This window comes from Moschus berezovskii, chromosome 17 (genome assembly GCF_049115385.1).
Source record: "Moschus berezovskii isolate FMDL1 chromosome 17, NW_MosBer_1.0, whole genome shotgun sequence".
Classification (NCBI taxonomy): domain Eukaryota; kingdom Metazoa; phylum Chordata; class Mammalia; order Artiodactyla; family Moschidae; genus Moschus; species Moschus berezovskii.
In genome coordinates, this window is record NC_142476.1 from 40,037,962 (window position 1) to 40,052,590 (window position 14,629).

At 49.7% G+C, this 14,629-nt stretch overlaps 1 protein-coding gene across 5 annotated transcripts in view; it reads left to right on the forward strand.

Moving 5' to 3' along the window:
* Positions 1-14,629, forward strand: part of FHAD1 (forkhead associated phosphopeptide binding domain 1) — a 164,560-nt gene that overhangs the window by 127,310 nt on the left and 22,621 nt on the right. For all 5 annotated transcript variants that reach the window (XM_055419258.2, XM_055419260.2, XM_088845339.1 and 2 more), the window contains 6 exons: positions 2,492-2,665; positions 4,483-4,708; positions 6,994-7,078; positions 10,145-10,251; positions 11,968-12,127; positions 13,306-13,438. In XM_055419258.2, coding sequence (XP_055275233.2) covers positions 2,492-2,665; positions 4,483-4,708; positions 6,994-7,078; positions 10,145-10,251; positions 11,968-12,127; positions 13,306-13,438 — 885 coding nt within the window. The remainder of the gene's footprint in view (positions 1-2,491; positions 2,666-4,482; positions 4,709-6,993; positions 7,079-10,144; positions 10,252-11,967; positions 12,128-13,305; positions 13,439-14,629) is intronic.

Genomic DNA, 14,629 nt, shown 5'->3' on the forward strand with positions numbered 1-14,629 from the left:
AATACCACCCTTATGGCAGAAAGTGAAGAGGAACTAAAAAGCCTCTTGATGAAAGTGAAAGAGGAGAGTGAAAAAGTTGGCTTGAAGCTCAACATTCAGAAAACTAAGATCATGGCATCTGGTCCCATCACTTCATGGGAAATAGATAGGGAAACAGTGGAAACAGTGTCAGACTTTATTTTGGGGGGCTCCAAAAGCACTATGGATGCTGATTGCAGCCATGAAATTAAAAGATGCTTACTCCTTGGAAGGAAAGTTATGACCAATCTAGATAGCGTATTAAAGAGCAGAGACATTACTTTGCCAACCAAGGTCCATCTAGTCAAGGCTATGGTTTTTCCCATGGTCATGTATGGATGTGAGAGTTGGGCTGTGAAGAAAGCTGATTGCCGAAGAATTGATGCTTTGGTGAACTATGGTGTTGGAGAAGACTCTTGAGAGTCCCTTGTACTGCAAGGAGATCCAACCAGTCCATTCTAAAGGAGATCAGTCCTGGGTATTCATTGGAAGGCCTGATGTTGAAGCTGAAACTCCAATACTTTGGCCACCTCATGAAAAGAGTTGACTCACTAGAAAAGACTCTGATGCTGGGAGGGATTGGGGGTGGGAGGAGAAGGGGACGACAGAATGAGATGGCTGGATAGCGTCACCAACTCGATGGACATGAGTTTGAGTGAACTCGGAGTTGGTGATGCACAGGCAGGCCTGGCATGCTGTGATTCATGGGGTCACAAAGAGTCGGACACGACTGACCAACTGAACTGAACTGAACTGATGACAGACATGGACAAATATCAATTTGTTACAAAGTTATTTACACTGTTAAACTATGCATGCTGCATTTTGACTTAATATATTACAAGTATGTCCATATATCATTGAACTTTCTTCTACAACAGGCCAGTAAAGGATGACCTGGGTTTGCACTGTGTTGGGTGAACCTAGATTCATTTACCCTTGGGCATGGGGGTGTCTCTCACTTTTCAGTGGAGCGAAAAATGCTTGGCTTAACAGCTCTGTGTCAGGGGCTTTGTGCACGTGTGGGGTTATGTCCTTAGGATACATCTCCAAAAGTGGAATCCATGGGTCACAGGATATGAACATTTTTAGGCTCATGACCTAAGTGCCCTCTCTGAAAGATCATACCAGTTTTCACTGCCACCAACAGTCTGGGAATGCCTAGCACTGCACCTTGAGAATATATTTTGTGCTGTGCTGTGCTTAGTCATTCAGTCGTGTCCGACTCTTTTCCACCCTATGGACTGTAGCCTGCCAGGCTCCTCTGTCCACGGAGATTCTCCAGACAAGAGTACTGGAGTAGGTTGCCATGTCCTCCTCCAGGGGATCTGTCCAGCTAAGCAATCGAACCCAGGTCTCCTGCATTGCAGGCAGATTCTTTACCATCTGAGCCACTGGGGAAGCCCGAATACGTTTCAGATAGGATTAAATAATGTTCATGAATAGGTTACATACAGTATGATTCCAACTATGTGACATTCTGGAAAAGGTGAAACTAGGGCAATAATAAAAAGATCAGGGATTGGTAAGGGGTGGGAGGATGATGAATATATGGAGCACAGGGTTTTTAGGACAGGGAAACTATTCTGTGTGATTCCATAATGGTGGATACATGTTATCACACATCTGTCCAGATCCATAGAGTGTAGGCCATGGAGCTGAACCCTTATGTAAACTATGAGTTTTAGGTGCTAATGATGTGTCAATGTAGGTTCATCAGTTATCACAAGTGAGATGATCCGATGAGGGATGTTGATGGTAGGAGAGGCTGTGCCTCTGGCGGGGGTGGGAGTTAAAGGAAAACTTTCTGAATTTTCTGCTCAGTTTTACTGTGAACCTAAAACCGCTCTAAAAAGTGAAGTCAAATAAATAGATGAAGTCCATCCAGCCCCAGCACAGTGCCTGTCACAAAGCCCACTTTCTGCACTATTTGGGAAGGGACTCAAGAAAGAGTGTAGAATTTTGACAAAGATGGAAAGAATGGTCCAAGGAGAAGATAGATGTTGGAGACACGGCGACTGGAGTCTAACCTTTCCAGGGTCCCCAGGGGAGATCATCCCAGGACCTAAGTCACGGAGTAAGTTGGAGGAATGTCCTGAACACAGGTCCTATGACTTGGGGGTGAAGAACTCGGCATATTTATTCTGGAAGACAGATTTAGGGAGAGACATGACAGCCTTCTCAAATATTTAAAGGGCTGTCTCATAAGAGAGAAATAAAACTTTTTCAATGAGCTCCAGGTGACAGAACTGAGCTCAGGGGCCAGAAATCTCAAGGAGATAGATCTCAGCTGAATTTGAGTTCTGCAATAATTGGAACCTTCCAGAGAAAGCATGGACTTTGGACTTTAAAAGGATCAACAGAACAATAACAGAACAGAGGTCCCCTCCTCTCTGAAAACAGGGGAAGAGGGAGGCTAGGGTAAATATTTACACCTGAGTTTCTGTTCATTTAATGTTTGCTGTTTGTCTAGGAAATGGATTTAAAAATGCAAAAAGAAGACATTTTAAATAATAAATTAAATGATGCACTGGCCAAGCTAGAAAAGGCTCAGAAAACAAAGACAGCTGAAAGTCTGAAAGCAGAGAACCTCACCATGAAATTAAATGAAACATTAGCTGAACTGGAAACTGCCAAGACAAAAATGGTAAGTCAGTGCCTTCCAGGGACGGGAGAATTTTCCCTTCAACACAAGATCACAATGCCATGTGTAGTTGAAACCAGGGATTCTCAGCCTCCCTACTGTTGATGTTCTGGGTGGGTAACTCTCATCGGGGATGGGGAGGGCTGTCCTCTGCATTATAGGATATGCAGCAGCTATCCTATCCCACTGAGCTCCACCCAGAAGATGCCAGTGGCACCCTACCCCCAGATGTGACAATCAAAACTATCTTCTGACTTTGCCAAATCTCCCCCAGTCAAGGGGAGGGTGGGGGGAATCACTCCCTGTTGAGAAGCATTAATTTAGTATGAAAGATAGACAGAAGCTATAACACCCTCTCTCTGGGGCCTTCTAAGATGATGTAATTCAAGCTACTCCCAGGATCATACTGAGCAGCCCTGGAATTTAGGGGCCAGTGATGATTCCATAGAATTTAAGATAGCATTTTTCAATTTTAGCTTGACATTCAAGGCCCTTCACCATCAGGGCTCAATATTACAATGACCTGTCATTCATACATTTAACCGACAGGTCTGTGGAAAAGGACGTAATGAGAACTGACCTGGCAGAGGGAAGTCGAGAGGGACTGGGGCTTGGAGACAGCAGCTCAGGGCTGTGGCACGTGGTGGCCATTCCCAAGGTCCTGAATCACAGGACCTGGACACTGAGGGTAGCAGAGGAGTGGGAAAAAGGAGTTGCTGTGGAGGGAGTTACCAGAGAAATGGCAGGACTTGTTAACTGATTGACAGGACAGGAGTACTGAGGAGAGGGAGGAGCCGAGGAGGCGGGCGAGCTTGCAGCCAGGGCACCATAGAGGGGGGTGGTGACGGCACATGGAGTTGCTGGAAAGATCGAGGTTGGGCTTGGGGATGGGGGCAGGTCTCTTGTGGGAGAGGGACTGTCTCCTGGAGAAGATAAAGCATTCAGGCTGAACCGAGGGTAGGGATATCAAAGTTCAAAAGTTGCCCAAACTTTTGGTGGCACGTTAGTGATGGTTGAAGGAGGGGGGGTGTGTGAGCATCTGGGGCAGAGAATTTCTGCATCCGGAGGAGATCAGAGGCCCATCCTGTTAACAGGGAATGGAGAGCGAGAGGATGACGTCATCCCGAGAGCGGGAGAATGATGTCATCCAGGTGGCAGGAGAATGACCTCATCCTGAGAGCAAAGGAAGGGGTGGGGAAAGCGGGAGGGGAGCAAGGAGGAGGCACTGAGACAGGTGTGCGGAGCAGCTTCAAGCAGGGAGGGTGGTTATGGGAAGGGGTGTGGCTCACCATCAGGAGGCCACTGGTAACTTTTGTTTTTAAGAAATACAAATTTATTCACTTTTTTCTTATAAAGTTGTTCACTCATAAACTCAACCAGTACTTACTGAGCATCTGGGTCTAGATGCTGTGGCAGTGATCTGGGCTCTGATGCTGTGGGCATATCGGTAAATAAGAAAGGGTAAGTTTGTGCCCTCATGGAGCTTCCATTCTAGTGGGAGCGAGAAATAAAGACAGGAGATGGTTCACGTGGTAATAAGTGCCTTGGGGAGAATAAAACAGGATGATGTCTCATTTAGATAGGCAGTCCAGAAGGGCCTCTCAGAGGAGGTGACATTGGAGCTGCAGCCCAGCACACATGGAATCAGCCTTGTGAGGAGCTGGGGTGGAGGGGGTGGTATATGGGCAGAGGGAACAGCACATGCTAAGGTCCTGGGGCAGGCAGAGCTCAGTGCCAGTGGGTGCAGAGGGGCCATGTTGTTCCTGTTCTCGTCATCTTACCCAGCTCCTAAGATCACATGAGCCATGTCTGTTTCCCAGATCATGATGGAGGAGCGGATGCAGCTGCAACAGCACACAGTAATGGCCCTCCAAGAGGAGCAGGAATCACAGAAGCACGAATTTGAAAAACAAATCATGGAATACAAGGAACAAATCAAGCAGCACTCCCAGACAATCGTGAGCCTCGAGGAAAGACTCCAGAAAGTGACCGAACACCACAGAAGGATAGAAGGAGAGATCGCCACGCTGAAGGACAATGACCCAGGTCAGTCCAAAGAGACGCCGAGGGAACCTTAGTGTTCAGGGTGGGCTCTGATGACCCTGTGGGTCCCTCCAGGCTGATGGACAAGAAGAAGTCTGCGTCTCATTTAAAAAGCCCCTCTATTGTCTGGAGGCCCGTGCCCTTGTCGCCCTGCAAGGTTAGGTGCCCTCCAGGCCCAGGTTCAGCAGAACTAACACGATGAACAGAGACAGGCTTTGTGCCGAGCCACTCAGCCAAGGAGCAGCACAGGCTGGCGGGGCTGTGAGGGGTGTCAGAACACACGACGGGAATCGTCCTTTCCCCATGGAAATATCCAAGGCAGGGGCCTTTCAAAGGCGTCTCTCTGCCATCAGCAATTTGCGGCTCTGTCTAATGCTTTTTCACAACCAGCTGGGGTTTATCTCTCTTTTAAAAAAAAAAATGCCTGAAGAAAGAACTCAAGAGTTGTGAGCACTTATTTGCCCTGAATGACCAAGGGTGACAGATAAAACTAAAGACAGTGAGCTCTTGGAGAAGAGTTCTGGAAGTAGAGGCCTCGACCTAGGGTTTCTCATTCTGAGCATTAATATTGCCACGTGGGCTGGATCGGCTTCCCTGGTGGCTCAGCAGTAAAGAATCCGCCTGCCAGTGCAGGAGATGTGGGTTCAATCCCTGAATCAGGAAGATCCCCTGCAGAAGGACCTGGCAACCCACTCCAGTATTCTTGCTTGGGAAATCCCATGGACAGAGGAGCCTGGAGGGCTCCAGTCCGTGGGGTCGCAAAGAGACAGACACAACTGAGTGACTGAGCATGCACGTGGAATGGAGTGCTCTTGTTGGGGACTTTCCTATGCACTTAGGGTGTTGAGCGGCTTCCCTGGTGGCTCAGATGGTTAAGCGTCTGCCTGCAATGAGGGAGCCTGGAAAATTCCCTGGACAGAGGAGCCTGGTAGGCTACAGTCCATGGGGTTGCAAAGAGTCAGACATGACTGAGCAACTTCATTCATTTCATAGGGTGTTGAGTAGCGTCCCTGGCCTCTACCCACTCCATGCCCGCCCCCCACTCCAGTGTGACAGCCAAAAATGTCTCCATACCTGGCTAAATGTCCCCTTAGGGGTAAACTCACTCCTGGTTGAGAACCATGGCCCTAGTCTCAAGCCAGCTGACAAGCTGTCAGGACTCACCTCGTGGATATGTTCATTCAGCATGCCTAGCTGAGCAGCTCTTGTGTCCTGAGCTCATTCTTGACACTGGGGGTAAACCGACCAGGCAGCACCCCTACAGTCTGCCAGGTCACTGCCCTGACAGGGGACCCGGCATGAACAGGGCACCACGGCAAGAGCAGGGGACAGGACTCGGTTCCCAGTCCAGGTCCAGGTCAGAGGGAGGGTGTTCCAGCTGGGACACTTCTTTGTCACCCCAGACTTAGATCCGTGCCTGCCGTCAAGCAGATGTTCCATAAGCATCTTTTGAACAAATAAGCGAGCGAGTGAGGATGGGGGCAGTGGCGGAAACCGAAAGGCAGTGGACTGAGGAGTAACTGGGAGGTGAGCACAGGAGGAGACTCTTATCTGAGCGGAGAGCAGGAAATGGGGCAGGAGGTGCGACCCAGGGAGGGGTTAAGGCTCTGCCTCTCACCCCTTAACCGAGTGGTTACCAGCAGGTCCCAGCAATGCTGTGCTCGCTTCCTCAGCTGTCAGTGGTGTCAGTGGGTGTTCACTGCTTCAGTCGTGTCCGGCTGTTTATGACTCTATGGATTGTAGCCCACCAGGCTCCTCTGTCCATGGGATTCTCCAGGCAAGAATACTGGAGTGGCTTGCCATGCCCTCCTCCAGGGAATCTTCCTGACACAGGGATTGAGCCTGTGTCTCCTGCATTGGCAGGTGGATTCTTTCTCACTGAGCCACCTGTCCGACTCTTTGAGACTCCATGGACTGTAGCCCACCAGGCTCCTCTGTAGATGAGATTTCCCAGGCAAGCATACTGGAGTGGGTTGCCATTTCCTCCTCCAGGGGATCTTCCCGACCCAGGGATCAAACCCATGTCTCCTGCACTGGCCGGCGGATTCTTTACCCCTGAGCCACCTGGGAAGCGCCACCACCTCAGGGAGCAGCTGGAAAGATGTCATGCGCTCATGTGCGGGGGAAGGGCAGCCTGTGATACATGACGGTTCTCATTAGGTGGAGAGCGCTGGGGGTGGAGGGAAGGACTGTCCGTTGAGAAGGTTTGCTCTGTTGATAAGCAAAGGGGAAGGAAAATATCTCTTGCCTGAGGACTGTGATGACGCTCACATGTCCCTCTGATTCAGCCCAGGAGGGGGACGCACAGCCGGACCACGCAGCAGCAGCTCTAGGGGAGAGCAGCTCCAAAGATGCAATGTGCGACCACCTGATGTGAGTACTGAACGGGACTCCTGCTTCTGGTCACGTTGTCAGAATCTGACAAGAGTTGAGTCTGTGCAGTCCTTGCCGCTGGTTGAGTTTCTCAGTCCCTTTAGTAAGTCAGGCTGGTGTCATGGAAAGATCTGGGTAGATCTAAGTTCAAATCCTAAACTCAACACTCTCCAGGTATGTAGCCCTGGGCAGGTCATGTCCCCTCCTGTGCCTCAACCCCCTCCACTTGTGAGATAAGGAGGCGCATGAAAGCCAGCTAATGCTGCTGCTTAGCTATTTTCCCCAAAGACCTGCCCGAGGCATGCCCATTTTTGGGTTTCAAAACAGTAGAAACCATTTGGTGGAGTGGGGTCCTGGAGAGGGTTAAAAGTTAAGAGGTTAGACTAAACGACCTTGAAAATCCCTCCCAACCCAAAGGTCCATACCTGGAGCCTCACAGAAGTGAAGTGATATCACTCAGTTGTGTCCGAATCTGTGTGACCCCATGGACTGCAGCCCACCAGGCTCCTCTGTCCATGGAATTCTCCAAGCAAGAATACTGGAGTGGGTAGCCATTCCCTTCTCCAAGAGATCTTCCCAACCCTCAAAGAGCTGACATTTTCCAGAGGAACAAAACCCATGGATGGGAAAGATCCTGAAAGACACTGCCAAACATTATACAAAGCAGAAGGCGGTAACATGATGCAGAGAAAGAATTCAGAAAGCTTCTCAAAGAAGGCAAGCCACCAGCGTGAGCCCTGCCCCAAATGCCAATTACCAAATTACTAATGCCACACAGGTTTTACCCCAAGAAGGCAGTGATACTCAGACTCTCAATCTCCATATTCTGAAAAGTTTGTCTCCTCCTGTAAAGTTCGTGTTTCCTTCTAAACTCTGTAAAGAAAACAGTAGCCATGACCTGGAGAAGAATCAGCATCAAGTTGTTCTCTGGTTCACTTCCTTAATGATGGACACACTCGACGCAGAGTCTCATCCTCAAGTTGGAAGAGTCATGGCCAAGGAGATGAGACAGACAGACATGTATGTGTATGTGTGTGATCCATTCCAGTGATCACCAATCTTTTTTATTTCAATTTTCACATGCAGCCTGCAAGTATTTTGCTTTATTCCATAATAAACACAGACACAGCCTTCAAAGGTATATATAAGAGGAGGCTGTACTTCAAAAGACTGTGAATACAAATGAAGTGACACTAATATCTGCCCAGAGGCTCAGTCATGTCCGACTCTTTGTGACCCCATGGACTATAGTCCATGGAATTCTCCAGGCCAGAATACTGGAGTGGGTAGCCTTTCCCTTCTCCAGGGGATCTTCCCAACCAAAGGGTCGAACCCAGGTCTCCCACATCGCAGGTGGATTCTTTACCAGCTGATCCATAAGGGAAGCCCAAGAATACGGGAGTGTGTAGCCTATCCCTTCTCCAGCAGGTTTTCCCAACCCAGGAATCGAACCGGGGTCTCCTGCATTGCAGGCAGATCCAACCAGTCCATCCTAAAGGAAATCAGTCCTGGATATTCATTGGAAGGACTGATGCTGAAGCTGAAGCTCCAATACTTTGGCCACCTGATGTGAAGAACTGACTCATTTAAAAAGACCCTGATGCTGGGAAAGATTGAAGGCAGGAGGAGAAGCGGATGCCAGAGGATGAGATGGTTGGATGGCATCACGAATTCGATGGACATGAATTTGAGTAAACTCCGGGAGTTGGTGACGGACAGGGAAGCCTGGCATGCTGCAGTCCACAGGGTCACAAAGAGTCAGACATGACTGAGCAACTGAACTAAACTGAGAGACTCAATCTCTAAACCCCCTTTGCAGTGTTTCCTCCTGCCCCAACACACACACACACCACACACACACACACACCCCACACACACACCCCACACACACACCCCACACACACACCCCACACACACACCCCACACACACACCACACACACACACACCCCACACACACACACCCCACACACACACCCCACACACACACCCCACACACACACACACACCACACACACACACACACCCCACACACACACCCCACACACACACCCCACACACATACACACACCACACATACACCACACACACCACACACACACACCCCACACACACACCCCACACACACACACACACCACACACACACCACACACACACACACACACACACCCCACACACACACACCCCACACACACACACCCCACACACACCCCCCACACACACACCCCACACACACCCCACACACACACACACACACCACACACACACCACACACACACACACCACACACACACACACACCACACACACACAATATGCTTCTCTCAGGGCTGGGGTGTCTCACACCTGCTCATAAGGCCCTCAGGGTGCCTCTCCTGCCATCACCCTGGGCCCCTTCCATGAAACATCACCTCCCAGTCAGCTACCCTGATCCTTTTGATGCCAAAGACACACCCTCTGGGGTGTGGGACCAAGGACCTGCCCTCATCCACCCTCCCTGTGTCCCCTGCTTAGTTCTCTGGGCCCCCGGAGCCCATACACCCCCAAAGGGTCACTTGAACACCACCCACTCATGTGGCCCCTCTTCTCTCCATCAGGATTAAAAGAAGCTGGTGAGAGCACAGAGCCATACTATCCTCTTCTCTCTCTTTTTCCTCATCCTCGAAGAATCCCTGAACCCACACACAGGAAAATAGTCTTCCCTCTTCTTTGCACCAAAGATCGAAAGTCCATGAGAGCATTGGTTCCTGCTGACAGGTGGTTGAGCAGGAAGAGGTGTCCTTTTGATACTAGTTGTATTTCAGCCTCAGAGCAAACCCAGCCAGGATCCTTTGTTCTGTCTCCATATATTTCTTTATAACGAAGGTGCATCAGAACGGATTCTTGTTTTAAGAACTTTTCAAGAGTGTGTTTATCCCCCTTGCTGGGGGTGGCATAGTCCCCAAATCGGACCATCACTGATGGAGGATCACATTGCCTTTGCACTTTTCCCCTTCTGGGCACTGGAACATCACTGCAGAGATGGAGCTGAACTGACTTGGTCTGTTTTGTGTGTGTGTGAATTTCAGAGAAGATTTATTGACTGCTCAGAAGGAGATCCTGTCTCAGCAGGAGATCATCATGAGGTTAAGGAAGAACCTGACTGAAGCTCATAACCGAATGTCGGACCTGAGAGGTTTGTACAATTGCCCATGTCTCTCGATTTCCCGACCCACTTTGAGAAAGGAAAGAAACGGGTCTTCAGGGTTGGAAAGCTGGGCATTTAAACCCCATCTCAACCTGCTGTCCTGGGCCATCACAGCACTTGTAACTCAGGGTCAGCAAAAGCTGTGGGTACCGAACTGATTCCATTTGATATGGGATCACAGGGAGCATTCTCACATGGCTCCACACCTCTGAGTAGAAATGCAGCTTTCTTTTTCGGGGAGAATCTCTGTTGACCACAGAGGATTTGTCTTTAGGAGCAAAGGCTTGGAGGTCATTCGTGGGCCCCCTCACTTGGCAGGCCAGCCAGCACAAGTCCTAGTGCCCACCAGATTATGGACCTAGAGTAAGTGTACCCTAGGTCTCTCCTGCCTCTGATGCAAAAACACCTGCCACACATCTGCCTGTTGCGGCTCCTCCTGTCCCTTACATCAACATCAGGACCCACTTAGAGTAGGGCAAGATAGCTCTGAGGTCTGTTCTCTTCCGGATGGGCACAAGTCTCGCTGAATATTCCTACTTGGCTCCTCTTCTCCCCAGACTTATTTCTGCCTCCCTTCTTCTTGCTTATTAGAGCCGCCTCTTCTTTCCATCCCTAGCTTCCATTTAGCCAAAGGGCAGGAGTCGGGAGGTATAATTAGGTTTAGGAGAGGGTGGAGGGAGGGTGAAGAATATTCCTTTTATCTGGTCCCCATCTCAAGCCCTGTGCATCCCAGACCTTCAGTTGTGTTTACTCCCTGTGTCTGGGCCAATTGATGTCCCCAGGACTTTTATAGCAGGGTTTTTCAGAGAGGGATTTTCCCCTTCCAAGATATGAGAACTTGCAGCAGAAAGGCTAGAATCGGGAGGCATTGGACCCAGTTCTGGATCTGCTATTTATTAGATGGGTGACTTTAGACAAGTCCCTTGACCTCTGTGAACCTCAGTTTCTGCACCTGTGATGTGGGTCTGTTACTAGGAACTGCCTTGTAGGGTTGCTATGAAGATCCGAGACAATGTAGGAGTCTTAGTTTGGATTTTCCCAGAAGCAGACCCCGAGACCAGAATTCCACTGCAGGTGGTTTATTTGAGAGATGATCCAAGGGAAAACAGCAATGGAAGGGAAGTGAGACAGGGAAGGGAAGAAAGCAAATAAAGAATCGCCATACTGTCTGTCATCAGGCACAGTGGGGAACAGAGGCTAATTCTGCCAAGGAGGGGGGGATGCTGGGGAGCAGTGTGGTCACAGCCCTCCGAGTGCCACCTGGACGGGGAGGGGGCTGGGCTGTGTGCTCCAGACTGTCTCCTCTGGGCCTCGGTTGGGGGCTGTTGCCTCTGGCAGACACGTGAGCAGAGCTGTCTCCAGAGGGCTCAGACGCCTTAGGCGAACAGATGCAGAAGCCAGCTGCTGAAGGTGCCCTAAAATGCCACTGGCACACAGGCCCTGACAGCTGGGGCCAGGCGGGCGCCATACAGGCTGCCTCGCGGCACCGGCGCTCATCGAAAGGTGATGCTGGTGGGCGGTTTCGTTTTTTTTTTTTTTGGTTTTTTCTTGCAAGCAGTCCTCCTGACCATTACTGATGCCCCCTGAGCATTCCTGGAGGATGAACCTCCTCGTAGTTCTTGGAGGCCTAGCAGATCTGCTATGGCCCTCCGGGAGACCCCAGGCAGGAGACCCCACCCTCAGCAGCCTGCATGTCCCCTCCAGGGGAACTGAACGAGAAGCAGAAGATAGAACTGGAGCGGAACGTGGCACTGGTCCAGCAACAAAGCAGTGAGCTGAGCGTGCTCAAGGACAAGATGGTGCAGATGACCAGCCTGGTAGAGAAGAAGGACAAGGAGCTGGAGGTCCTCAAGCAGGCGCTCAGGTGGGTGGGAAGGCCTGCACAGCAGGTGTGGGGAGCCCAGGCATGCCCAAGTACCCAGGGAGCCTGGCACAGAGAGAGGAAGGGCTCAGTGATGTTTAAAGAGTTGAATGAATGAGTAGGTGAATGAGTGAATGACATACATTTCATTGCTTCACAACCTCATCATTTAAAACTTTGCTCAGTTCTGAGCATCTCAAGAGATTCCTGCCCAATATTTCAGATAAGTCTCAGTTTAAATGCGGCTTCCTCCAGGAAATCCTCCGTTACTCACCCTCACCAAATGTAGCCAAGGGTTCCTGCTCTGCCCAGCGTCCCTCAGTCCCTGCATGTCCCCTGATCTAACGCTTCTCACACAACCGGGCTGCTCCCACCTGTTGAATTGTCTGCCTTCCCCATGAGGACCCCTTGTAGACCTTGCCTGCTACTGACTCCCCACCATTCACACAATGCCTGGCGTTTAAAGGAACTTGATAAATATTGACAGAACAAAAGTGTAAACTGGAGATCAGTTTAAACTAAATATATTGTTGTTCTGCGGGTTTGTCTATGAAACATATGTGAGTTTGCATTTTCATCCATAGTTTATCCATATTTTGACATAAGATTAATGTTTTCCCCAAGAAAGTTTGAATAAAATTGTTGTCTCATGTATAACCCATAGCTTCATTTGCTTCATGGTTCATGGCCAAGGTGGATTTACATTGTGGTTAAAAGAACAGGCTCCAGGCCCAGGCTGCCTGGATTCAAAGCCAGGTGCCTTCACCTGTAAGCTCCATGACCATAGAGAAATTGCTGTGTCTCTTTCCTGGTCTGTAAAATGGGGCAAGGAGAGTCCCTAGCTCATGGGACTGTTATGAGAAATAGAAGTGTTGACATATACCAGGTGTTAGAAATAGCAGACAGGCATTAAATGCCCCCATAAATGCCACAGCAGGTATCCTGCAGACCCAGTGCAGGAGGCAAGAATTGAGAGGTGCCTGCCTCCCTGGTCACTAGCCAGCAAGCTCAATTATCCAGAAACCCTCAGGCAGGAGCTTGAAGGCTCCAAGATTTCGGTTCACTGTAAACAAGGAGTCCCTTTCCCACTTCTGCTTGTGAGTACAAAGGTAATTTGTGGTTCCCAAACCTTGTGCGGCCAGCCACCCTCCTGCTCGGTGACTCATCTTCTCTGCCCCCAGGGCCTCCCAAGAGAAACAAAAACTCCAGCTGCACAAGGAGAAGGAACAGAAGCCCAGGAACACAGCCAAGATGTGTGACATTTCGGTGCAGATAGAACCAGTCCACACCGATATTTTCTTGAGTAGCCAAGAGGTGAGCACCTGCCCCATCCCCGGGGGCATCTAGAAAGATAAGCTAAGAAAGAGCCTGACGGAGGCTTTGTTTACTTTTGAAAACATCTTCATTCTAAGTTCCAAAAGCATGACTTGCTTATGTGAAATGTGTAAAGTTATCATCAGCTGGGCACATGTACCGTCAGCCCTCTTCCTCACAGAAACCACCACACCCTCATACAGTCAGCGGTTGAAGTTCAGGCATGGAGCTCATCTGCCTGGATTCCGATCCCGACTCCTCCACTCAGAAACCCTGCAACCTGGTACCAATTCCTTCATCTGGAAAGCGGGCATAATGCCAGCCACCCCATCATGGGATTGTTGAGAAACAAATTTAACTTACACACACAAACATGTACAAGCTTACATATACATATATTTTTTGATAGTTTTTTTTCAAAATATAGTCTCAAACCATATTTATTCACAACTTATATCTTTTTTCCCACATAATACTATTTCATGGGCATATTTTCAAGTAAACGTATGTGAAGATCTACCTCATTCTTTTGTTTGTCCCAAGTTGGAAATTGTATTTTTGAGGCAAACATACCAAATGACTTGGAAATTTTCATCTCCAAGGCCCAGCATGTGGGCTGGGGCAACAGTGGTGGGCACATGGGGCGGCACCCCTCCTCCTGCTGTCAGACGGGGATGCCCAACCCCCCACTCTAAGGCAGCAGCTGCTGCCACTGTCACAATTCTGACAACTGTGACTCCCTGGCCCTGTGCTGGGGACTCGCAGGGCCATTTCCATTGAATTCCATCACGTCCCTTTTATCCAGCCAGTCGCCTGTTGATGGACATTTGTTTCTGCTTCCGCACGTTGCTGTAGGTAATATCCTTGTGAAAGTGAAAGTGTTATTCACTCAGTCGTGTCCAACTCTTCGCGACTCCATGGACTGTAGCCCGCCAGGCTCCTCTGTTCATGGAATTCTCCAGGCAAGAATACTGGAGTGGGTTGCCATGCCCTCCTCCAGGGGATCTTCCTGACCCAGGGATCACACCCAGGTCTCCTGCATTGCAGGCAGATTCTTTACTGTCCGAGCCACCAGGGAAGCCCTTTGTAAGTATGTAGAACAGACTCCTGGGTGTGATTCTGAGATGTCCAGGGGACATCCTAAATTAGGCCTGAAAGGGCTCAATGCCAGACCATTTATGCTCCGTGGCT